Source organism: Oratosquilla oratoria, chromosome 26 (genome assembly GCF_046742065.1).
Source record: "Oratosquilla oratoria isolate Oo_2021 chromosome 26, ASM4674206v1, whole genome shotgun sequence".
In the NCBI taxonomy this organism is placed as follows: domain Eukaryota; kingdom Metazoa; phylum Arthropoda; class Malacostraca; order Stomatopoda; family Squillidae; genus Oratosquilla; species Oratosquilla oratoria.
Window position 1 is genome coordinate 52,848,959 of NC_134802.1, and position 26,383 is coordinate 52,875,341.

The following is a 26,383-nucleotide window of genomic DNA, read 5'->3' on the forward strand; positions in this document are numbered from 1 at the left end:
CTTCAAATTAAAAGTCTCTGCTCCATACAAATGGGTTTACTATAGTTTTAATGAAAAAATAAAACACTTTTGTCAATTAAAAATCAAACTGTTCATAATACAGAACATTCTCCTTTATTACAAAATTTCTAATACTAGTTAGTACTATACTTTTGCCTTCTTGGGATCTACATTGTCTGTGTCATCATCTGCTTCACGCTTTTGTGACGGCACAGAGAAGTTGGGGATGAAAGGATGGACAAGCTTTGTCACGACCTTCTGATGCTGGACATCGGAGGAGTCGATGCTCACTTGAATCCGCACGTGATCGAAAGGACGGAACACCAGAGAGCCACAAGTAATGGATAAGTCCTGGAAAAAGAAAAAAAGGCAACTGATCACCACCAAGAAACATATTACTTTACAGTTAATATCCCTCATCTCCTGAGATGGGAAGAACCACAACTAATGGTAATGGGTAAGTCCTGGAAGAAGAAGAAGAAGAAGAAGAAAAAAAAAAAAAAAAAAAAAAAAAAATATATATATATATATATACACACACACACACACACACATATATATATATAATAATAATAATATTGATTACTATAAAGAAACAACATATCACTTTACAGTTAATATCCCTCATCTCATGAGATGGGAAGGGTGGAGGGGGTGGAAGGGAGTGAAATGGGTGGGAATAAATATGTTCCTCTGACTTGGCTACCTCCCTTATGAGGGGGAAAAAGTATTGATATATAGATAGATCCCTTGTCTAAAATCAATCTCACAAACAAGATCTTTAATCTTCACAGATCTGTACTAAAGTATTTTTCAATAAGTTTTATACCAAAACTTCATAAAAAAGAATACTGATAACACCTCTATACATCACATTTCTATCATGCTAACTCTTTTGGCATAAAGAAGTACTTCACTGATTTTATTCTGGCTAATACTAGGCAATTCAATTTTGTGAAATGGTTCAATATACTTGTTGCACTTCATAAACTGTTGTACCAATACACCTGCTTTTCCCAACAATGATATCAACAATGGGTACCTGCATGTGGTAGTCCCACATGAAAGGTTTTAGACAATCATCTCCCAATCAATCATCAAATGCCATCAACTCTCATTTCATGGACAAACCCAATGACTATGGCTGGATTGTTTGGGGTCACAGGCCTTTAGGAAGACGTGTGTAACAGAGTTGATTTAATTTCTTATTACTGGGCTTTGAAACAAATGGAAACAAGCTCCACCGCAAGGACTTGAACCTTTGCCGTAGCGACCGCTTATTCTGAAACAAAGGCGATAGCACCGAGCCAGCCAGCCCGTACATAAAGAACCACACAATTCCCGACCTGGAGGTTCCCTGATGGTACTAGGTCGGCTCGGTCTCTATTCTAATTTCACTGAGTCTTTATTATGGCAAGCCCTCTGACAAGTTGTGTGTCATTTGTCAAAATGACACACAATTTGAAACAAATGTCTACTCTGGCCACTGAATTCATCCATGTAATGGTTGTGGAGGGTTGCTGTGTAAGTGAAGGGGCCCTGCTGTAGATGTACTGTCTCTTGCTGCACAGCTATTGATCTAGGCAGTGGGCAGGAGACAGGGATTGCCCTTCATCCACAAGGAGCTAGGATGAGAGGGAAACATGGATGGTGGGGAGCCCACTATGGCTCAGTGATAGCATGGGTTGTTCTATACATACATACATACATACATATACCAAGGCTTTTTTCCCCCTTACCAGGGGGGTAGCCAAAAAGGACAAGGCACAAAAACATTCCCACCCATTTCATCCCCGAAAACATTCCACACCCCTCCACCCTCCCTCCCATCTTAGCACCTCCTAGATGATAGTGATGTGCCAGAACCAAAATTTTTACCGATACCGATACCGATATATTTTTTAGCATTTTACCGATACCGATACAGGAATTTAATGGGTTACCGATACCGATATTTTGCGCATTGCTCACAACGCCTTGTACTTTATTGTGCACTTTTTCATAAAGCTCTGGGATAGTTATGTTAGAGATGTATTTCCTGCTTGGGATCTTATAGTTTGGTTTTAAGTGATTAAGGAGCCTAGCAAATCCCAGATCTTCTACAATAGATATAGGTTGACAATCTATTGTGATCATTTCAGCAATATATTTGTGTACCTCTTTTGCTGGAGCACTGTTGATGTCCCAAATCTTTTTGTACTGGAGAGTAGCTTCAAGAGTTGGCTGTTGAGATACCTGTTTTGCACTTGAACAGCCTGTTTGACTTTGACTAGAAGTTGAATTTGAAATTTTTAGCTTTTTGGTAAGTGGAACATTTAAGAATGAGGCAAGTGTTGGGTTTGATTCAGCTGCTTTTTTCTGCTCCAATTCGGCATTTCCAAACTCATCAGGATGTTTATGTTGAAGATGCTTTCTAATATTTGTTGTTGTTTGGGTTTGCCTGTTTATTCCTCCTCTGCTTAATATTGTATTACAGAAATTACAGGATACTTTTGAAGAATCATCTTTGCATACTGTCACTAGATTCCATATAACACTTTGCTTTGACTTAGGCATTATTGCTAATTCTGGCAATTCTAATTGTAATTTAATAAATTTATCACAATATTGACTATCTGAAAAATGCAAGTTCAAATATTAAATATAAATAAATAATTACAATAAATAAATATTAAGAATGAGATCGAAAAGGGTAATAGGATAATAGCCATCAGCTAGCTCTCTTCTCTTCTTACATAAGACGCAAATGATTCCACAACCACATGGCGTGAAAGACACCCTTTACTTTATATATTTATATAATTATTTATTTGTTTCATGAATGAAAGTAATTTAACTTAAATTTTCTCTCAAGGTATCGGTATCGGTATTTATTTTTCAATACCGATACCGATAGCTTGAAAATAAACCGATATTTACCGATACCGATACCGAAGCTTCGGTACATCACTACTAGATGATGGGTCATCCCTGCACCCTGTCCACTGCCCTGGGTCAGAAGCAGTGTCGCAGGACACAGCACATCCACAGCAAGGCCGTTTCATTAAATCGGCGACCCCCCCTCTCCGTCCCCCCATATAAAGGAGAGGACGGGGAGAAATCCCTTCGGGCTATGTTCTATTCAAGTGCATTAATAATTTTCTCTTGTGTATGTATATCTAGGTTCCAGGAGGATCCAAGAAAAGAATGAATGAATGAGTGAGTGAGTGAGTGAGTGAGGGAGGAAGGGGTGGTGAATGGAAATGGAGTGGATGGGGATGAAATGGGTGGGAGTGAAATTATGCCTTTTGATTTTGGCTACCTCCCTTGTAAGGGGAAAAAAGCCCTTGGTATATGCATGTATATCTACAGCAGTAGTATTTTCCTACCTGGTCATCAAAGACAAATTTTGGATATTTTTCTTCTTCTTTTTCTTCTCCATCAACTTCCATTTTCTTAGAATTTTTCTTATTCTTGTCTGCCTTCTTTGGCTTCTGGTCCAAGTACAGAGTCAGCTGCTGGCCAATAGTGGGGACCAGAACCTGGATGGCGTTTTTGTGTAGGAAGAGGATGTATGCATCATACTCGCTCACCTTCCCTCGTAAAGATGCCTGGAAAGAGTTGTAGATTTGTATTTAAATTTCTTGAGACATATGTGTCTAGGGATAAATGTAAAGAGAAGACAGTACATATGAACAAAGACTGCCCAAATTAGAATTACCAACTCTGGAACAAAGAAGGGAAAGAGGAGACCTACTGACTATCTATAGAATTATGAAAGGAATGGAAATCTTAGATAAGAATGATTTATTGAAATGGACAATGGAAAAACAAGAGGATACGAAAAGAAACTCAAAAAAGATAATTACAGAAGAGATCTGAAAAAGAATAGCTTCCCACACAGAGTGATAGATACTTGGAACAAATTTGACAAATAAACAGTGTGTGCAAACACTATTCAAGATTTGAAGAAAAAACTTGATGCTGAGAGATACAAAGACGGGTCACCACGAGCATAGCTCCCTTCCCGTATAATACAACTAGGTAAATACATAGGAGTAATTGTGCCTGTATGGAATTCAAAGGAGTCAGAAAGGTGAGCCTAAATGTGTTTGACATGAAGTGCTTAAGAAATATGGTAGGGGTTACAAAGCTAGATTGAGTAAGAAATAAGGAGGTGAAGCAGAGTAGGGATGATGCTGATAGAGTGGATTGATCAAAGAATACTATCGCATACCTTCCCAAACTGTCACTAACTCCCTTAATCCTTCCTCTGATCCTGCCACAAGTACAATGTCATCAGCAAACAACAACTGGCTCACCTCTCACTTTTCTCCACCCTCTTTAACCCTCTGATCCTGCCAAAAGTACAATGTCATCAGCAAACAACAACTGGCTCACGTCTTACTTTTCTCCATCCTCTTTAACCATCTCCAGTCCTCTACCCATTACCCCCACCTTTACCTCCCACATCACCCCATCTGTGTATAAATTGAACAACCATGGCAATAATGACACATCCCTGATGCAGTCCCACCTTTACTTCAAACCACTCGCCATTTCCATTTCTAATTCTAAACAGGCTCTACTACTCTTGTAATTTAGCCAATTAGTATGAATAAATATAGACTCAAAACATGATACAACTTCAGGTGATATGGAATGCTTACGATTGCTGTGATAACATTAGATGCTCTTCCAGCATACTGAGCCATCTTGTGTCGGTAGTTGATGTGCTGGGCTAGATCTGCACACTTTTTGGGATCCAGCAGATCTGCATAGGTGCTGTCAGCTTCAATAATTACTCCCAGCAAGCGATGGACAATGATGTCAGCATATCTGGAAGAAGGTGTTTATATTTTTTTCATTTAATGAGCCTAAATTTCAAACATTGGGGTGGGAGCATGAAAAGTATTTTCTCCTTGTAAATTTATAGGAGGTAGCAAAGTCAGCATGTATCCACTCCCACCCACCACACTTGTTTCTCTCTCATCTTAGCTCCTCATAGTGCTAAGATTTGATTTCTTTTCCTTTTTGAGGAAAAAATATAGTATACTATGTTATAAAGATATAATGAAACCTAAAATAGTGAAATGATTATGCATATAAAACATAACTAACACTACAGTCAGATGAAAGAAAGAGTTGAGTAAGCAAAACTATACATTTTGATTGTTATCTGCAATCCTCTTAGTTGTGATTTACGAACGTGTTACTACATTTCTCAGAGGTGATAGCCTACATATAAAACAATATATTATATATTCAAAGAGAGAGAGAGATACCTTCTGATGGGGGATGTGAAATGTGTGTAGGTTGGTGTGGCTAATCCATAGTGATAGTATTCTGGAGGTTCCAGCGTTCCTGTGCAAAAGTAGAGAGCCTGCATCATGCACCGTGTCGTCATGATCCGAAGCATCGAGTTGAAGAAGGGGTTATCGTCTTTTGTTGCATGGTTCAGCGACTCTGCCAGGCTCTTATTGCTTGATGTATTCAGTTCTATACCCTGTTGAAGACAATAAATATCAATAGATACATATATCAAGGGCTTTTTTCCCCCTTACAAGGGAGGTAGCCAAGTCAAAAGGCTCTCACTTCCACCCATTTTATCTCCACATAATCCACTCCCATTCACCTCTCCTACATACATATACCAAAGGCTTTTTCCCACTTATAAGGGAGGTAGCCAAAAAACAAAGGCATAAAAACCACTCCCACCCATTCCATCCCCAACATACTCCCCTCCACTCCACCCTCTTATTTTGGCACCTCATGGATGACGGGTCATCCCTGCATCTTGCCCACTGCCCTGGGCCAGAGGCAGTGTCACATATCAATTACAAGGCTGCTTCATTAAATTATTGTCCCACACAGGACACCAGCCAGCATTACGACAGTACCAACACAGAAAAGGCCTGGCCACAGATTCAAGCTGTCCCAGATGCAACCACCACTCAGAGAACACAGAACACCTCATACTACAATGTTCCACACTAACAATCCCTAGACAACAACACAATATATTTTATTGGTAGTTTCCTGAAGACCACAGGTCTTCTGCAAGAGAGACCAGGTGTAATGGATTGGTTGATTAATAAAGTGAAGTTCAATGGGGAGGATTTTGATTTCTGTGTGATTTTAGTGTAGTTTTATATTATTCTCAATAACTTATTTTGTATGGTCTGTAAAGTATCTACATTTGTTTGCTGAACTGGTGGAACCCAAGCTGTGAAAATGTTGTTGAGTGAGCTTCTCAAGAACTGCTTGTAGACTATGATTAGTATCTTCCATGCAAAACCAATGTTTGCAACTGATTTGAGTATATCTATTCTCTTGTTGATTTTCACTGCTAGACCTTTGATGTGTGGGTTGAAGGTCTCGTATTGAGAGTGCGACCGAAGACTTTTGGGTCCTTTTCCGCCCAAAAAAGGGAGGTACTACAACCAGGTGTTGTACCGCTATGTTCTCTGTCTTCCTGGGGTGGTTGAAAAAATAAATATCTATATACCAAGGGCCTCTTCCTGCTCATAAGGGATGTAGCCAAATCAAAGGCATGCACCTACTCCCACCCATTCCACTCTCACTTCCTTCTTATCTTAGTTCCTTGTGGATGAAAGATCATCCCGGTCTCCTGCCCACCACCCAGGTTGGAAGCAATGCAGCAAGACACAGTACATCCACAGCAACACTCTCTCCCTGTCCTCTCATACAGAAAATAGAGAAGATGGGGATGAATCCCTTCAGGTTGCATCAAAATATCATCCATACACAACCATTCTCCATTGACCCCTATCCCTTGTCTTCTCTCTTCCTTACTCAACAGACATTCCCCTCTTGCTCAAAGCCTCTTTTTCATTATTCATCTCATCCTTGGTTGTCCCCTGAAGTTCACTCCATCCACCTTTGCTTTCCACCTTTTTTTTAATCTTTCTTCACAATACCTGACTCTTGGCTGCAAGAAGCAGAGGATCGAAGTTGGAGGCTGGTGGAGCTGGATGCCGTCGCAGCAGAGCACATGATGGGAAATGCTGAAGTGTCGTTTCAGCGGCCGTGACATTGGCAAGCAACATGAACTCCTCCACCATGCTCATGGTCTCCAGGTGCTGTTTAGCGACAATGTCCACCACTGTGTCAGTGTCTGGGTCAATATGGAACTTAACTTCCATACTAGCCAAAACCAAGGCTCTGAAATATATTATTATAGTTAGGTATATCACCAGGGCAGTGGACAAGATGCAAGGATGACCCGTCATCCAGGAGGTGCCAAGATAAGGAGGAGTAAAGAGGGTAGAGGGGAATGGAGTATGTAAGGGATGAAATGGGTGGGAGAGATTTCTAAGCCTTTGTCTTTTGGCTACCTCCCATGTAAGGGGGAAAAAGCCTTTGGTGTATGTATGTAGGTACAATGGGGTCCTCATATATGGAGGTAGGGTTGTTTTTTTCTGATGTCTGTTTCACAGTGCCACTGGTCCTTTATGCATGGAATTATCAAATGTGACAAAATAAGAAGCAACATGATTCGTGAATGGACTTGGGAGAAGCAGCAGAACTGGCTAACATGTGATAGTTTGTGTTATGAAAATGGACGAGTGTAAATATCCTTGAAGGATTCATCAATCAGTTGTACAAAGAGTGTAAGGAAAGGATATATACATACATATACCAATGGCTTTTTTCCCCCCTACATGGGAGGTAGCCAAAAGACAAGGCATAGAAACCACTCCCACCCATTCCATTCCCTACGGATGGACCAAGGAAAAAAGAGAGTTGACCGGGTGGATGAAGCCAAAAGACCTCACGGTAAGTTTGTTGATCATGTGAAAACATGTATGGGTGAACAAGTGAATTGGAGAAGAATGTATAGATGAAAGGAACATCGTGTTCCATGACAAGGGTACACTGAGGCTGAAGTGGGAGTATTGTTGAGGAAGGAACAGAGTGCAATTTTCACGTGATCTAAGCAAGGAGAGAAAGATACCTGTGCAATGAGAATGAGACTGAAAAGGGTGAGGTTGTTCCTCTCTCATCTTTTGCCACTTCCTTTTAGAAGTAATTCCATTCAAACTGAAGAAGACACAAACCAAGCTTGGCTACTTAATGTGGCATATTTTTCTAGAGGACGGGTTTTAACCCCTTCCATACGGTGCCGCACACGTAGGCGTCATGGACTTAGATCTCGATGGCAGCAGCCAATGCCAGCCGTACGACGTGTCGTAATAATACTCGCATCATAAAATATAGTCACCGCTTATATCGATCGTTCTCTCTTCACCCGTGAATTTTGATAACCATAGAAAATGCGATTACAAAAGAATTAGAAAGAATGTCATTATGGAGGGGCGACTACAATAAATATTATCAAGACGCCGATATGGCAGCCTCGCGAATACACTCGCTCCCCATGACGCCTACGTGTGCGGCACCGTATGGAAGGGGTTAATCTAAAAGTTTCGAAGAACACAGATCTTACCCATCATCAATTCTTTTTTGCTTGAGTTTCTTAGCAAGCATGTTCAGGTTCCTCAGGGAGATTGTGAGGTCATCGTTCATGGCTGGGTCATCAATGCGCTGCTGCGCTTCCTGGTAACTCAACTCGCCTCGAGACTTGATGATGGTTTTTCGAAATCTGGAGGAAGGAGAAAATTCAGATCAATTGGTGAATTTATTTCTAGCTGCAAGGGGAGTATTGTGGCAGAGTAGATTAGGATATCTAGGTCTAGAAATAGGAACCCAGGCGGGTGACACTTTGAATCCCACTAAAAAGCTGGTTTTGTTAGGCCTAAAGGTCTCCTGGAAAGCAGGAGGAAGCTTAGAGAGAGAGAGAAAAAAAAAAAAAAAAAAAAAAAAAAAAATATATATATATATATATATATTATACTCACACACACATATATACCAAGGTCTTTTCCCCCCTTACATAGGAGGTAGGCAAAGTCAAAGGTATAATCCACTCCCACCCATTTCATCTCCACATACTCCCCTCTCAGTCCCCCAAAGTTAGTTTACCCTGACTGCTTCATTATATGTAGCTCGGAGATTCCTATTTCAAAAGTTTTCTGACGACAGGTCATTACCAAAACTGGACAAAGGAGGTTATCAATCTTTAGATGAGAGTGACTCTTGTATATCTTCTCTGACTATTGGTTTCAGCTTTTTTAAAGGTTGAAGCCTATTTTGATAAACTGTAAGATGATGGCCCCTATTTTTTTTTCCTGACTACACCCAGGTCTCTTAATTTAACACCTGCCAACTGCCACTTGTGTGGACATTTGGGTCCAGGACATAAACTTGCTTTGGGAATTAGCCCAGGGCATAAAACAACACCAATTCCTAAAGTGGGTTTATGTCCTGAGCCCAAATGTCCACACAAGTGGCATTTGGCAAGTGTTGGATTAAGAGACCTAGGTATATCACTAATTCTTGACTTCTTAATGTGAGGAGGAGAGCGGGGGTCAAAAAGGAGATGCAAATTAGACTGATAAAAGAGTACTGGGATGGCCTGGACACATGGAAAGAATGAAGAAAGATTAGTAAAAGAGATGTGTAATGTAGAAGCGGTTGGGGTGAACTTGAGAGGATTACCAATGGATAGATGGGGTGTAAGGGCTATGAGCAAGAGAGGAGAGTCTGTTGAGCAAAGAAGTGAGAAGGCAGGGTATAGGGGTGAGTGGAGAATAGCTGTGTATGGATGATACTTTGATGCAAGGAAGGGAGGGGGTGGGGGATGAGGGGGGAGTGGTTATGTATGGGTATTTTGATGCAGCCCAATGGGATTTCTACCTGTCTTCTCTATTTTCTGCATGTGGGGACATGGGATTTGCCGATTAAGTGAAGCATCCTTGCTGTAGACATACTGTGTCTTGCTGTGTTGCTTCTGACCCAGGGTAGTGGGCAGGTGACAGGGGATGATCCTTTATCCACAAGGAGCTAAGATGAGACGGAGGAAAATGTGGTGGATGGAAGAGGAATGAATGAGAGTGGGTGCGTGCCTTTTGACTCGGCTACCTCCCTTATAAGGTGGAAGAAGCCCTTGGTGTGTGTGTGTGCACATAAATATATATGTATATTTATATATAGATATATAGGTCACCATTTCTATTCTATTCAGGAGCCTCCCTAATTTTCCTACAGAGTCGTGACAAAAGAAGGTCTGGGAGGAAGTCTCCGACCAGAACCTTAGTACATACATATACCAAAGGCTTTCTTCCCCCTTACATGGGAGGTAGCAAAAAAACAAAGGCATAGAAACCACTCTCACCCATTCCATCCCTAATACACTCCGCTCCCCTCTACCCTCTTCCTTCCCTCTTACTTTGGCACCTCCTGGATGATGGGTCATCCTTGCATCTTGACCACTGCCCTGGGTTAGAGGCAGTGTCACAAGACATAGCATATCCACAGCAAGGCCACATCATTAAATTGGCGACCCCCCTCTCCGTCCCCTCATGCAGAAAAGGAGAAGACTGGGAGAAATCCCTTCAGGCTGTGTCAATTTATTTCTCAAACATACTTCCTCACCCCCCATCCCTCACCCACTCCCCTTCATGCATCACAGCATCATCCATACACAATCCCTCTCCATTCACCCCTATCTTTTGTCCTTTCCCGTCCTTCAACAGACATTCCTCTCTTTTGTAATGCCCCTTTTACACCATCCATCAATCTCATCCTAGGACGCCCCTTCATATTCACTCCTTCCACACCTCTTTTACTAACCTTTCATCACTCAACCCTTAGTAACTTAAGTTATCAAATTATATCATTCTTTACCTTGATGACAGAACTTCAGCCTCGGGATTCACTTCCCACATTACGGAGAAAGCAAACCGATCCACTTCCCCTCTCAGTGAGCAAAGGTTACTGCTCAATAAATCTGCAAATGAAAAAAAAAAAAAAAAAAAAAAAAAAAAAAAAAAAAAAAATTTGTCTTATATTTTGGCTTAGGTATGTATGGAAGCTCGCTGGCTGAGTGGGTTAGGGCGTCGTTATTTGCAGCGAAGGTCGAGGGGATGGTGGTTCGAACCCTGCCAACGGTGAAGTTGAACCAAGGGCATGGTTCATTAAATTCAACGCTACAAAAGTTCTCTGTGATGGGCACTGTCCTAGCCTTCCGATATGGGGGGAGGGGGGGGGGTTGTGACATTAAACCATATCACATGTATGGAAGAACATGAAGAAGAATCATGTGTTTACAAAATATCAAACTATCTGAAACACTTAGGCCCAACAACAATAAAGGCCCTGACAGGCACTCTCAGCCTTTTCTGGAAGCACAATAAATCCCCAGCAATTTGACAAAGAACAGACACAATTCCCATCCTAAAACCATAAAAACAGCCAACATCCTATGGACAAATTTACCTGGCACCATGTCTATTCTTCGACTTGTGAGGTAAACAGTTGTACTGCGATGCTGAGCCTCTTTGTCGAGGGCAGTTCCAGGGCGAATGAAATGTGAAACATCAGCAATGTGTACTCCAACCTGGAATGATGCAAAACATATATTTACGTATGTTCAGCTTTTGCTCCTCAGTCAAATTATGTAATCCTATTAAAAAATTCAAGGTTGTCTTTCAACCTTCTTACATACATATACAGAAGGCTTTTTTCCCCCCTTACAAGGGATGTAGCCAAAAAAACAAAAGCATAGAAACCACTCCCACCCATTCCATCCCTTACATACTCCACTTTCCTCTACCCTCTTCCCTCCCTCTTATCTTGGCACCTTCTGGATGATGGGTCAACTTTACATCTTGTCCACTGCCCTGGGTCAGAAGCAGTGTTGCAAGACACAGCACATCCACAGCAAGGCCGCTTCATTAAATCGGTGACCCCCCCTCTGTCCCCTCATGCAGAAAAGGAGAAGATGGGGAGAAATCCCTTCAGGCTGCATCAATTTATTTCTCGTAAACACTACCTCACTCCCCATCCCCCACCCATTCCACCTCATGCACCACAGCATCATCTTTACAAATCCACTGGTATATAATAAAATTATTATTATTTCTTTTTATAACTTGCCTCATAGTTGCCATTGGGTAAGACTCTACAATGCAAAGCATCATCAATATCCGTGCACCCTGGGGGATCAACTGAACAAACATCGATGTGGCGCAAGTTCTCCCGTTCTTCTTCATCCTGTGAAAATGACAAAGAAGTATCATGATTCTCATCTGTGGTAAGATGAGGATATGAGGAAAGTATTTAGCAAAAGGTAAGGACTTTTTTTTTTATGGACTTGGAGAAGGTATATGATTGAGGTCTATCAAAAGAAACACCACGTGAAAATGGAGCCTTTATTAGTGTAATGTTTTGGTTGTTACAGCTTTATCATGTACTTGTTTCGTCTGTAACAAGCAAAATGCTGTACTAATAAAGACTCCGTACTTTTTTTTTTTGGAGACTGACTGACTTGTTGGCAATTGCCAGTTACAAACATATGACTGTGATGAATGAGAAACTTTGTGGAGTGTTACAAATGTATGGAACAGGGGGGAAATCTGCTGGATACAGTAAAAATTATTTACATGAGTAGTAGGACACAATCCAGTGCCCTGGTCTCTCTTGCAGAAGACCTGTGGCAACTCTCCTCTGGTTCTCCCACTGATTACACAGGGAAGAAACATTAGACTATAGTTTGCACTGTATTAAATAGAGTGGGATTGTTTCTATGTCACTGGTTTCAAGTGGTAGGACAAAGGGAGCAGTCATCAGTTGTCAGCTCTCCTTACTTAAAAAAGTTTAAGGAAATGGAGTCAAAGTTGCCAGACAGATCTTGGGTCTGGTCTGGAGACCAAATTTCAGTGAGAATTTTCAAGATGGGCAGCAGGGAGATTATTCTATACAAAGGATTACAAAGGCGGAGCATGCCGACAGGAGACCTTTTGATCCATATCTAGGTCGGATGCAGATGGGTCTTGTAGGACCAACAGTTGTAGGTCCCAGTTATGAGTGTATGTGGGCAAAAGTAAAGTCATGAGATGTACTAAGAATGATGATGGTGGCAGGTTGAATGTAGAAAGGGTGAGGGGCTTGCGGAAGTAGAGTTGTATGTACCTGGGGTCATATGTGGCAGCTTATGGAGTGGATGTGGAAGTGAATTTCAGAGTAAAGGAAGTGGGTAAATGCCAGAGTGGATTGAAAAGTGTCACGTGAAATAGTTATTTGGGGAGGAATGTAAAAAGAAGGTTGTATGGAAACAATATAGGCATACACTTAGCCCTCAATGGAGTCAATGGACAAAATCAAGTGACTCATATAAATTTCTAAGGTTGCAAATTATATGATCATGACATATAAAACTTGATCTTAATTATCCTTGGTAAGCCTGATACTGAATTACAGTAAATATATTGAAATTATCAAATTGATCAGACCAATCATATTTATAACCCCTTTTGTCCATTAATTGAGGGATGTGTGTATACATTAACTCACTGTAAATCCCACACATTGCAATCCTGCAGCTACAAGTACACCATTATCAAGACATCTTCGCTAATGTAAACAAACCTTTTCTGTGATGATCCAAGGCATCTTGGGTAAACACTTGAGGACCGATTCTGAGAACCTAGTATGTGGGCAATCATGTTCTAGAAGAACCACCTCGTTCTCAGTGTCCTTGTCTCCAATCGTGCCTAACACACGGACAAAGTGGCCCTGTTTGGGGAAGAAGAAGAAGAAATATAGTATATATAATTTAATATTCAGTATTGCATGCACACATATGACAAAAGGCACTTTATCCTTTGTAAAGGGATAGCCAAATTATTCAGTTTAATGTCATGAACTCCCCTCTCACAAGTATGATTACTCAAGCTACTTGGACAAACTTTGCATCCACCCACTCTTCACCCATTTGTTTTCTTCTTTTATCTTAGCTTTAGCTTTTATCTTAGCTCCTAGAGGTGCTCAGATGAGAGGGAGGGTGGGAGGGGTGTGGAGTGTATTTAGGGATGAAATGGGTGGGAGTGTTTTTATGCCTTTCCCTTTTTGGCTACCTCCCTTGGAAGGGGGAAAAAGCCTTGGTATATCTATGTATGTATCTTAGCTCCTTATGGATGACGAGTAAGAGGCACTGCACCTCCACAGAAAGGCCCAACAGCTGAAGCTGGTTTGCCCCCAATGCTTCATTAACCACTTCTGTACGAGTCAAATTCTCGTGTGCAGCAACGGTTGCCATATGTATGATGCATCACACTACTCATGTTATAAAATATAGTCACTGCTGTATTACTCATTCTCTTTTACTATGAGTAATAATAAACAGAAGATGTGATCAAACCAGTTCACAGAATCCAGGGGTAACTCATGTATAGCTACAAAAAATATATAATCAAGATGCTGACACTGGCATCCTTGTGTATCTACTCATACCTCATGATGCCTATGTAGATGTCATCATACTGAAGTGGTTAAATGGTGATCCTCCTCCCTTGTCCACTTGAGAGTTTACAGTGCAGACAAGAAATTACTTGAAAATACAGGTAAACGTCGACTTACGATGGCATTAGGTTTCGATAGAGCCATCGTAAGACGATTTCATCGTAAGTCGATCCCCAATTTGTGTATCACTGTTCCGTGGTCACTGTACCTAGCCTACCTGTATATTAACCACCAGAGATACTGAATATAGCCTATTAAACATGTACAGTAGTTTATTTAATTATTTTTATCCTTTTTACCATATTCAAACACTATAATATGTATTTTCAGTACGGAACTTAAATCTCGCGGGCAGCAGCCAATGCCAGCCGTACGACGTGACGTAATAATACTCGCATCATAAAATATAGTCACCGCTTATATCGATCGTTCTCTCTTTCACCCGCGAATTTTGAAAACCACAGAGAATGGGATTTAGGCCCCTTTGAGAGAATGTAAAAACACAGGGGCGACTACAATAAATATAATCAAGACGCCGATATGGCAGCGTCGCGAATCCACTTGCTCCTTATGACGCCTACGTGTGCGGCACCGTATGGAAGGGGTTAAATTATCATATCGTCGTCGTCGTCGTCGTCATCGTAAAGTCGAACAATCGTAAGTCGCGGCCATCGTAAGTCGACGTTTACCTGTATATAGATATCTCATCCATCTACAACCACTCTCACCTATCTCTCGCCCTCTCCCTTCCCTGCTTGACAGGGATTGACTGAAAGCCTATCAGAACAAAACACCATCAACCAATTTCATACTTTCTTGAACTCTCCAAGAAATCAACCCATAGAGAAATCACTCCCGAGACAAACAAGAATTGCTCTAGCACATCTACATTAACATCACCACTTGAGACTCCATCAGTTCTAAGACAGAACTGGCCTGGCAATAGACACTAGTTGTCCTAGATGCAACCACCACACAAAGAACACGAAACATCTAATACTACACTGTCCTAAATTCGTACATACATACATATACCAAGGCTTTTTTCCCCTTACAAGGGAGGTAGCCAAAAAGGGAAAGGCATAAAATCACTCCCACCCATTTCATCCCTAAATACACTCCACACCGCTCCCACCCTCCCTCCTAAATTCACTCTTTACATAATCTCTTCAGTGAATCTTATAGATGAACTAGTGACTGTGATAATTTCCTAAATATATATATACATACAAACAAGCCCACCAACCTTTGGGTTTCTTGACTGTCGTGGCCAGGAGTCGATGGCAACAATCAACCGTTTGTTGTGAAGTGCCTCAGCCTGTCGTGTCTCGATGGCTATGAAGGGAATACGTTTGTCAGCCGGAACAAACAGATGACGCAGAGACTGCAAAATGGGTAGGAATTAAATTAATAAGGAAGAGCAATTCAAATCAAGATAATTATCATACAAATGGTTATTTCATCACTGAATTTTTATTTCCACACCACACTAAGGTAATGACAGCATGTTATCATGCAGAAGTGAGTGCATGGTAGTAGGCAGCTAATGCTTTAGGGACTGTTCTGTGGTGTCCCTACTGATGATCCACACATTCTTTGTCTATGTAAGAGTAAAATCTCTATTCACATAGGAACCATGTTACTTTGGTACTACAACTGTCCCTCCTTTATGTTATTCCCTTGAAAATGTCCTTTACCACTTCTATAGCTCTACCTCTTCTTATGCCCTGTGATTTGGGGTGGGGGTGGAGAATTCTGTTATTGTGATTCCTATGCAAGTTATAAAAGGTGACAAAGTGGGATGGAGTGATGGGACTAGGGATCCTCCTCTCTGTATGTTCATCCTATGAGAAGTCAAGGCATAAGAACATTTGGGAGGAAAAACCCAACCAGGACCCTAAAAATTTGGCTTATTACATGCGTGTGGTTGTGGTACAGATGAATGTAAAAGGGGAATGGATTCGCAGTATGGGAGAAGGAATATGGTGGATGTGTTAGCATGAAATGAAATTAAGTTGAAAGGGAGGGATGATTTTGAGTTCGGGAGTGTGGTGGGCAGAATGTCAGGAGTTGTGAGGGGGAGAGGGAGGAAAGGAGTGGCTCTGTTGGTAAGCGATGAGATAGGAAAGCACATGGTGAAGTGGAAGTGTTTTTAAAGGTAATGTTGGTGAAGGTGAAGCTAGGATGAGAGATATGGGTTTTTGAAAGTGCAGATGGACCTGGTAGTGAGACAAAAAAAAAAAAAAAAAAAAAAATCCAGTTCCTGTCACACTGCTTGGATCAAAGGTAATGCAGTGAGGTATAGCTCCTCTACATAGTACATACATACATATACCAAAGGCTTTTATCCTCCATACATGGGAGGTAGCCAAAAAGAATAAGGCACAGAAACCACTCCCACCCATTCCATCCCCTACATACTCCTCTCCCCTCCACCCTCCCTCTCATCTTGGCACCTCTTGGATGATGAGTCATCACTGCATCCTGTCTACTACCTGAGTCCAAAGCAATGCAACAAGACACAGCACATCCACAGCAAGGCCACTTCATTAATTTGGCGACCCCCCCCCCTCTCCGTCCAGAAAAGGAGAAGACGGGGAGAAATCCCTTTGGGCTGCATCAACTTATTTCTCATATATACTCCCTCACCCCCCATCCCCCACCCCCTCATACATCACAGCATCATCCATACACAACCCTTCTCCATTCACCTCTACATAGTAATATACTTTATAAATCTCTGCTCTGGCTGAGGCTAGGCAAATTCATTTAACCGAGTTTTGTATGCACGATTTATACTTACATCTGTAATTTCATTCCTCTTTATAATTCCACAATACTGCCTCCACTTGCGGCGGATGACACCAACCACCCGTCCTGTTGGCTGCTTCTCTCCTGACCCCTGACCCTCTTCCAGCATGGCTTTCTCTTTCTCCAACTCGTTGACTTCCGCTGCATTTTCATCTGGAAAAAGTACATATATCTATTCTGTCTATATAGCAAAGGCTTCTTTCCCATTATAAGGAAGGTAGCCAGTCATGGCATACACTGACTCAACTCTATATACGGTAAACTCTCGATATAACGGATCTTGATATACCAGATATCAGATATAACGAACAAATAATCTGACCGGTCAAACTCTCGCTATAACGAATTTTCATCCATTATAGCGAGGGATTCTCGGTTATAACGGATCTTCGGATATAATGACAAACCCATCCACATATCGTCCATTATATCAAGGGTTTACTGTAACACGTTTTCCTTGGACGACTTATGAACCAATCTGATGGCTGTTGCCGGTTACCTGGAGGCTGTGGGTCTCCTGCAAGCGAACTGGGCCAATGGATTGTCATAAACCCCTCCACTCACCATCTCCCTAATCTTACCTTTTTCTTCCTCTTCTTTTTCTTGGTCAATGACTACTGTCGAAGGAGCACTCCACTGTTCCTTGGGGAATATCTCCACAGCAACGACATCATCATGCAGAGAGCGGTTGAGGTTATTTCGGCCCTGAATGAGGACTGCCTTGTCGAAGCCCTGTACCATTACATTGGCTTCCAGATAATTGTTTCTTGAGGTCTTCAGTACACCTTGATGGGCCTTACCACTCTGCAAAAGCCCAAAAAATAAATGAAATAAAGTAATAAATAGATGGAGGGGGGGAGGGCATTCAGGGTGTCATTATGGACCAAAGGTCTCCTGCTAGTTTCCTCTTCACAGAGCTGAAAAATTTAATCCTTCATTTTACTGAACAAAGTAAGATATCTATTACAGTTTAAGATTAATATCAGACTCAATTTCCAATTCTAACACAGGCTATACTACATACATATACCAAGGCTTTTTCCCCCTTTCAAGGGAGGTAGCCAAAAAGGGAAAGGCATAAAAACACTCCCACCCATTTCATCCCTAAATACACTCCACACCCCTCCCACCCTCCCTCTCATCTGAGCACCTCCTGGATGACGGGTCATCCCTGCACCTTGCCCACCGCCCTGGGTCAGAAGCAGTGTCGCAAGACACAGCACATCCACAACAAGGCCGCTTCATTTAATCGGCGACCCCCCCTCTCCGTCCCCCCTTGCATATACGGAGAGGACGGGGAGAAATCCCTTCGGGCTGCGTCAAAATTTACTCACACATACTACCCCCCCGCCCATTCCTCCTCATGCAATCACAACATCATCCATATACAACCATTTTCCACTCACCTCTGTCTTCTGTTCTCTCCCTTCCTTCCTCAACAGACATTCCCCTCTTCCCCAAAGCCCCCTTCACCCTATCCATCCACCTCATCCTAGGACGTCCCCTCATGTTCACTCCCTCCACATCTGCCTTCCATACCTCTTTTACTAGTCTTTCTTCACTCATTCTTTCCATGTGTCCAAACCATCCTAATATTCTTTCATCAACCCTATCTCCCAGCTCCTTTTTCACCCCTGTTCTCCTCCTCACCTCCTCATTTCTCACGAGAGGTGAATGCTAGGGTAGTGGGTCAGGGATTGGAGATGGTTAAAGAAAATGGAGAAAAGTGGGAGGTGAGCCAGCTGTTGTTTGCGGACGACACTGCGCTTGTGGCAGGGTCGGAGGAGGGATTGAGGAAGCTGGTGGCAGAGTTTGGGAGAGTATGTGATAGAAGAAAGCTAAAGATAAATGTGGGTAAAAGTAAGGTGATGAGATGTACAAGGGGTGAAAGTGGCAGTAGACTGGAAGTGAACATTAAGGGAGAGTGACTGGAGGAAGTGGATAGTTTTAGATATTTGGGTGCAAGTGTAGCAGGAAAAGGTGGAGTGAAGGTGGAGGTAGAATGTAGATTGAGAGAAGCGAGTAAATGCCTTGGTGGATTAAAGAGTGTAATGAGGAATAGACATTTAGGAATGGATGCGAAGAGGAGACTGTATGAAGGAGTGATTGTGCCAATAGCACTGTATGGGGCAGAAACGTGGAACATAAGAGAAGAAGAGAGAAGGAGTTTGAATGTGTTTGAGATGAGGTGTCTGAGATGTATGGTGGGGGTTACTAGGCTGGATAGAGTGAGGCTATACTACTCTTGTAAAAACTCTTGACTGCCCTTAACAGCTTTCCCCCAATCCCATTTACCACAAGGTGTTAAGATAGGAGGAGCAATGAATATGTTTTGAATGGATGTATTCTTTGGCTTAGACACCCCTCTTGAGAAGGAGAAAGACCCTTTGGTATATATGTGATTTGGTTTAACATCACAAACTCCTCTTCCCCCACTATCAGGAGGCTACAACAGTGCCCCTTACAGTGGACTTAGTAGCGTGGAATTTAATAAACCATGCCCTTGGTTCAACTTTGCCAGTGGCAGGATTCAAACCGCCATCCCCTTGACCTTTGCAAGTAATGATGCCCTAACCTGCTCAGCCAGTGGGCTGATAATTTCATTCAATTGATGGACAAACACTTGTTTGAATATAGTTTTAATCAACTTGGGCTCCTCTTCAGTTTGTCTTATCTGCCACAAAGCTGATTCTATCAAACCTAAAAAATATGGGACCACATGAAGAATCGTCACCACAGGTTTCGACAGGGTGACAATTCTTCATGTGGGCTATCCTAAGGTGACTATTCTTCATGTGGGTTATCCTAGGGTGATAATTGTGCATGTGGGCTATCCTAGGGTGACAATTCTTCATGTGGGCTATCCTAGGGTGACAATTCTTCATGTGGGCTATCCTAGGGTGACAATTCTTCATGTGGGTTATCCTAGGGTGACAATTCTTCATGTGGGCTATCCTAGGGTGACAATTCTTCATGTGGGCTATCCTAGGGTGACAATTCTTCATGTGGGCTATCCTAGGGTGACAATTCTTCATGTGGGCTATCCTAGGGTGACAATTCTTCATGTGGGCTATCCTAGGGTGACAATTCTTCATGTGGGCCATCCTGGGTTTGTGATTCTGCGTTTGTATAAGTTGATGACAATATTCATAACCTTCATTCAACCTAACCTAACGTAACCTAATCTTTATTCCACTGTTGATATTCAGCGTATAGGGTGACGATTCTTCTGGTGGGATCTCATGGGGTGACGCTTCTTCATGTGGGGGTTCTGGGGTGACATTTCTTCATGTGCCCCAAAATATGGGATATCTATTATGATAAATGAGTCAATCATGTTCTATCCCTAGTGGCTACTAACCACTGTCAAGTGACTTTGTTCATTTGCAAAGATTAATACAAAATAAAAGAGGACAAACCTTTATAGATGAGCGCATTTTTTCCATGGACCAGTGAGGCATGTATAGGCAACGATCATCGACTTCATTATCTTCATCCTTGTCGTCTGACTGTGCAACCATGTCCAGTAAACCCACCACATTGGTCAAACTTGAGACATATTCCAACACTGCAAAAAGATCACAATAACTAAGCAGAAAAAAAAAAAAAAAAAAAAAAAAAAAAAAAAAAAAAAAAAAATAATAATAATAAATAAATAAAAAATAAAATAAACAAATAAAATAACAACAAATCAAATCAAGTATAAATAAATAACATGTGGAAATGGTCCACAAGTCAGAAACACAAAAACACATATACACATGCATGCACACAGACAAAGGAGACTATATGCCAGGAAGATATTAAGAAATACAGTTTTTCATACACATAAATCAACTCAGGGAACAGTCTTAAAGAAGATATCACCCAATCTAAAACCATAATTTAAAGCTGGTATGACAGATGCAGAGGAGAGTCATGCCAAGATGATGTCTCCTTTCCTGAATATTATAATTAGTTAAATGCACAAATGGCTTGATGGTATGGTGGTACCATACTCAACCACTAATTCAACAATTCAATCTTGAGTCTCATCCATAGCTGAAAATTTCAGCATTGCTCCACTATGAGCTGGTATTTCAACTCTGGTGGGCAAGGAGTTGTGTGTGTAAGGTTACAGTATTACCCATAAATCAGGTCTTATGTGAGCTCTGAGCTCTTATCTGGAAGGTTTACAGGTGTCAATCATGAGTCAAATGCATGATACAAGCCCATGGTGAATCGCACATGTACATATGCATACATACATATACCATATACCAAAGGCTTTTTCCCCCTTATATATGCACTGCTTCTGACCCAGGGCAGTGGACAGGATGTAGGGATGGCCCGTCATCCAGGAGGTGCCAAGATAAGAGGGAGGGAGGAGGGTGGAATATATAGGAAATGGAATGGGTGGGAGTGGTTTCTATAACTTTTTCTTCTTGGCTACCCCCCCTGTAGGGAGAAAAAGCCTTTGGTATATGTATGTATGTATATATGCATACACACAGAAAATAAGATAAAATCTAATCTCATTACGCTAAAAGCCATCACACCATACATAAGATAGAACTTATGACCTCATGACCTTGACCTCACCTGTGTATGCTTCCAATTCCATGGCTCTTGCACTATCACAGTTCAGTTTGTCATTGGTCAGGAGAACCACACCCATGTTATTCATCCAGAGATGTTGTTTGTACCACCAACAGGCAACACGGATTGCCCGGTCGTTCCTGTCGTTGACTGACTCTTTGACTTCTCGTTCCACATAGCAGTCACTGAAAATAAATAAATACATCTATCCACACCAAAAGGTAAAAGGGAATGTCTGCTGAGCATAAAATGGCTAAGGCAAGAGATAGGTGTGTGTGGAGAATGGTTGTAAATGGAATAGAAATTGACGCAGCCTGAAGGGATTTCTCCTGGCCTTCTCTATTTGTGTACGAGGGTATGAGGGAGGGAGGTTTGTCATGCAAATGAAGTTGCTGACCCTACTGTGGATGTGCTGGGTCTTGCTGCATAGCTTCTAACCCAGGCAGGGGACAGGGATGACTCTTCATTCACAAGGAGCTAAGATAAAAAGGAAATTTGTGATGGATGGAAGATGGATAGGTGGAGGTGGATGCATGCCTTGGCTGGCTACCCCCTTTATAGGGGGAAGAAGCCTAATGGTGTATAGATTGAATAGATATACATAGATACATATATGCATACAAACATATACATATACCCTTTACAGAGGAGATAGCCAGCCAAAGCATGCACCCACACAACCACTCCACACCCATTTCTACATACATTTCTATTTACTTTCCCCTAGAGAACACAAATAAATAGAAATATATGCAAACAAAGAATTAAATCTAGGCAGGGCAATGTTAGTGATAAATAAAAATCAATATTGATTCTATGCAGTTTTGGGAACAAGCTGTACTAGAACACAATTTTATCTGAAATAACTGCAACACATTCCAAAATACATGAACTTGACTAATGGTTTCAAATTCAAATTAAATTACATTAACAATAGCATCATATCAATATGTTGACTAAGAATATTTCAATAGAACAAAAAATGACATAAAAATGGGGTAAAAACAAACAATTAATAGCAATACCCGTGATGTTCATTTGTAAACACATAAAAATGTTTTGAGCTGGTTTCAATGAGATCCCGCAGCCTTTTGTATACTGGCAGTGATCGATGTTTCACCTCTTCAATCACAGTCTGGGGCACAACCACATTTTTTATAGCCTCGTGAGATAACACATCAATCTGGAACACACGATTTCATTCTAGCAAGGAAGTATATATATTTAATTTAAATCTCCATAATTTCAGAAGGCTTGCCTAGCATAAACAACGTGACATTGAGTCACACGTATGAAAGACATGCCAGAATGATGACCTATTTATAATGATGGTAAAGAGATTGAAATATTTCCTGGCATGTTTTATTCAATGAGATCAAAATCAAACAATTTGTTTCAATCCAAGTAAGACTTCAACAAAAACAAAACAACCTGACCTACCTGGTGAAGAGCTACATTTGTGTCAATAAACAGGAGATGACCAGTCTTCATGAGGGAACTCTCGCTGTGAGTGACAATCTCCAGTGGTCTATTGTCCCCCTCACACTGTCCACAGCCTTCCAAGCCGCAGTAGACATCATCACGTAGGTAGTGTTCCCTGACAACCTGAAATATCAATCATTTGGATGAAATCAGTTCTGACATGAAAAATATTGAAAGAGTAGCTGTTGTCGTTCCCTAGAATGTCTGGCCATGCAGTCCCTGCCTCCCTGAGGAACACCACAGTTGGAATGGGGTTTCCCCGCTGATTACCTTATGTATATTGTGTTATTGGATACATGATTGTGTAGAATGCAGTCTTCAATAGTGTGTTGTATAGTATGGGGTGAAGTGTTGCATCCTGTGATGCAGTCATCCAACATCTCCTGGTGTGGCAAGATCTTTGTTGTGGGATTACCCGCCAACCCCAAGAGTTGGGAGCCAAACAACTGCAAGAATACTTTGCAACCTACCCTTACACAGGTGGCACCAATACCTAAGAGCAGCTTTGGTTATCCAGGCGAGTACCACAACCCTTTTTCCAACAGTGAAATACTAGTTCTAAATGGTTATTTTCAATGTTATTAGAGTGTACTTAAAAGGCCGAAGAAGAAAGAAAATATATGGATATATATCACATGTAAGTAATGTTTATGGCATTTGATATGAAGGGGATGAAGCGAAATATGCTATGTCCTTTATCTTTTGAAGGGGCCAGAGTTGGCAGCAGTAATCAACTCTTAATTAGAATTAATGACTTCAAGAGTGTTTTCTGGCTGGTTTGCTCCCTCGTTCTGAATGTACACAGTACCCACCTAATTAATACTCTGGCTATTTCAGTGATGTTTGTTATATGTTCAGAGAAAGATGCATCACTGCTCACTGTAATTCCCAACTCCCAAGTCTCTGTCATATTCTTTTCCTGAATTTTCTTTTCACTGTAAGGGTATTTAGTACTGGATTTTATGGTGTGGTTTGGACTGTAGCACAGCATTGTGAACTTTTCCTCCAATTAGGTTTGAGTTATCTTCAGTAGATCAATGTAACACTACCTATGTCTATTTGGAAGTTTTTGGTGTCTTCTGTATCTAGGATTGTGTTTCTGAATTGGGTGTCATCCGTGAAAGAGATTGCTTCAGCATGACTCAAGTTGTGATCAATGTCTCCTAAATGAATAATGAAAAGTTGTGGGCCAAGGATTGAACCCTGTGGTACCACACCCCACTTTGCTCTGTCAGAAAGCTCTGTTGCCACATTCCCAGATGCCAAGATTTATTCCTAAAAATTTCTCTTTGCTGTGATTTAAGATGTCCTCTCCAGTATTTTCCTTAATTCTGTTCTATGTCTCATTACAATTTGTCTGTTTCTTGAGATGAGCCTTCTAGTCTTTACTGACCTTACTGGGATGTGTTTCTATCAAACTTCTCAGCATTTGTCTTTGAGGGACTTTAAGGTCAAGGAGCTGCCTAGTGTAGGCCTTACGGTCTCTTGCAGTCTCCTACATTCTTATGAGTGTGGGGGCTAAGTGGATGACACAGTTCAGTCTCTCCATGTATAAGGCGAGGGCATTGAGGCCTTGATAAGCTTTACATACCTTGGTAGTGTAGTGTATAACAATGGTGGGTCATGTCAAAATATACTTTGAAGGATTGTCATTATACATGGTGTTATGGACTTTCTTAGTCACAATATATAGCATTGTTGATATTTGTGCAGGATGATTTGAATCTTTAAGTCACTTGTACTCCCTGTCTTGCTATACAGTTGAGAGACTTGGACACTGAATGCTGACTTGAAAAGGTATCCCAATGTCTTTGGTACTAAATGTCTTCAGAGAACCATGGGTTATTGCTGGAATAACTTTGTATCAAACTAGAGACTGTACAGTGAGATTTAGTCTAGGTGCTTGCTGGACAACTTGGCCCACTGGCTGCTTGAGACACTATGATCTATAAGACTGAAGGTGGAAGAAGCAGACGTCTGCTTCTTCCACCTTCAGTCTTATTTGTCATAATATAGTCACTATGATCTATCTTTGTTTTGATAGATGTGGAGGTCTAAGAAATTAAAGTATTATAAATTCATCTACTCTAACCTAACCATGGTGGGGTGACTTGGTCGAGTAGATGAGCCAAGTTGGCGATAGGCTGAGTTGACCGTACACCGTTTAGGCCAGTTACCAGCATAACCATAATTTACAAATGTCAACTTCTGCTATATCTATATGAGCATGTAGCATGTTTCCCTGATGAGTGATGTTGATCCTATTCAGCGTTGTCTCCATTAGAGACAACCTTGGAAGGCTGGGGCAAGTTAATTGAACCTGTTGTTAAGAAATGTTTGTAGTGGGAAGGGTGTATGTATGGGAGCTTGCTCAGACAGACTTTGGTGACTGGCGCTGGTGACTGGTGTGAGTGAAGCACTGCACTCCCTGGCGTATGCCCCCAAATGATGATGATTGATTATAGTCTCATCACACTGCAGACAGAGTATGGGCTATCTCTATGCCTGCTTTACTTATTTGCTTTTGGGTGTTGATTTCCATAATTTAACCAAAATAAGCCACCATTGTGACAACAAAAATGGCCTTATAATAAGGCCATTTTTGTTGTCACAATGGATCACTAGTAGTAACACTCAAGCTGTTCTTCAAATATATACAAATATAAACTTACAAATCCATACTTTAACACAAGAAAACTTATAAGAAAAGACGGATTCCATATGATATATTAACCAATCATGATGAAATTCACACATGCTCAGTTTTTCGATCGAGTTCAGACTTTAGTAAACTTCTTCCACATTTCTGAGTGGTCTTAATTTAACCATTATTTAATGTCGTGCCCTATTCTCACCTTTATACAATACCTATTCTTATATACTAACTAATTTAGTAATTCTGATTTCCAACGAGTCAGTGAGTTGTTTACATTCACCTAGTGAATTTTACACTTCCTGATATACCTTGATAATGTTTCCTTTCTTCGTCTTCCTATAAAATATCTTCAGTTTTCTCTCTTGAATTCCCATGGTGCTGTTTTTCAAATTGCATATGATACTCCCACACCATTAACTTCTCTTCCACAGACACCACAGTTTCACACGTCTTGTTTGTTTACTTCGTTAGAAACACACGGATGAAAACGTG

General features: G+C 41.2%; 1 protein-coding gene across 1 annotated transcript; it reads right to left on the reverse strand.

Annotated features, from left to right (window-relative positions):
* Positions 1-67: 67 nt before the first annotated feature.
* Positions 68-26,383, reverse strand: Dis3 (exosome complex exonuclease RRP44-like protein Dis3). Its single transcript, XM_076209821.1, has 18 exons — positions 26,200-26,383; positions 23,194-23,358; positions 22,779-22,936; positions 21,757-21,938; positions 20,595-20,743; positions 17,757-17,979; positions 17,168-17,328; positions 15,611-15,748; positions 13,492-13,638; positions 12,001-12,117; positions 11,341-11,461; positions 10,750-10,852; positions 8,450-8,605; positions 6,921-7,164; positions 5,265-5,485; positions 4,650-4,818; positions 3,369-3,590; positions 68-351 (listed from the first exon to the last, which is right to left on the reverse strand). Exons 1-18 carry the CDS (start codon positions 26,263-26,265, stop codon positions 145-147), a joined length of 2,949 nt encoding a protein of 982 aa, XP_076065936.1. The 5' UTR covers positions 26,266-26,383; the 3' UTR covers positions 68-144.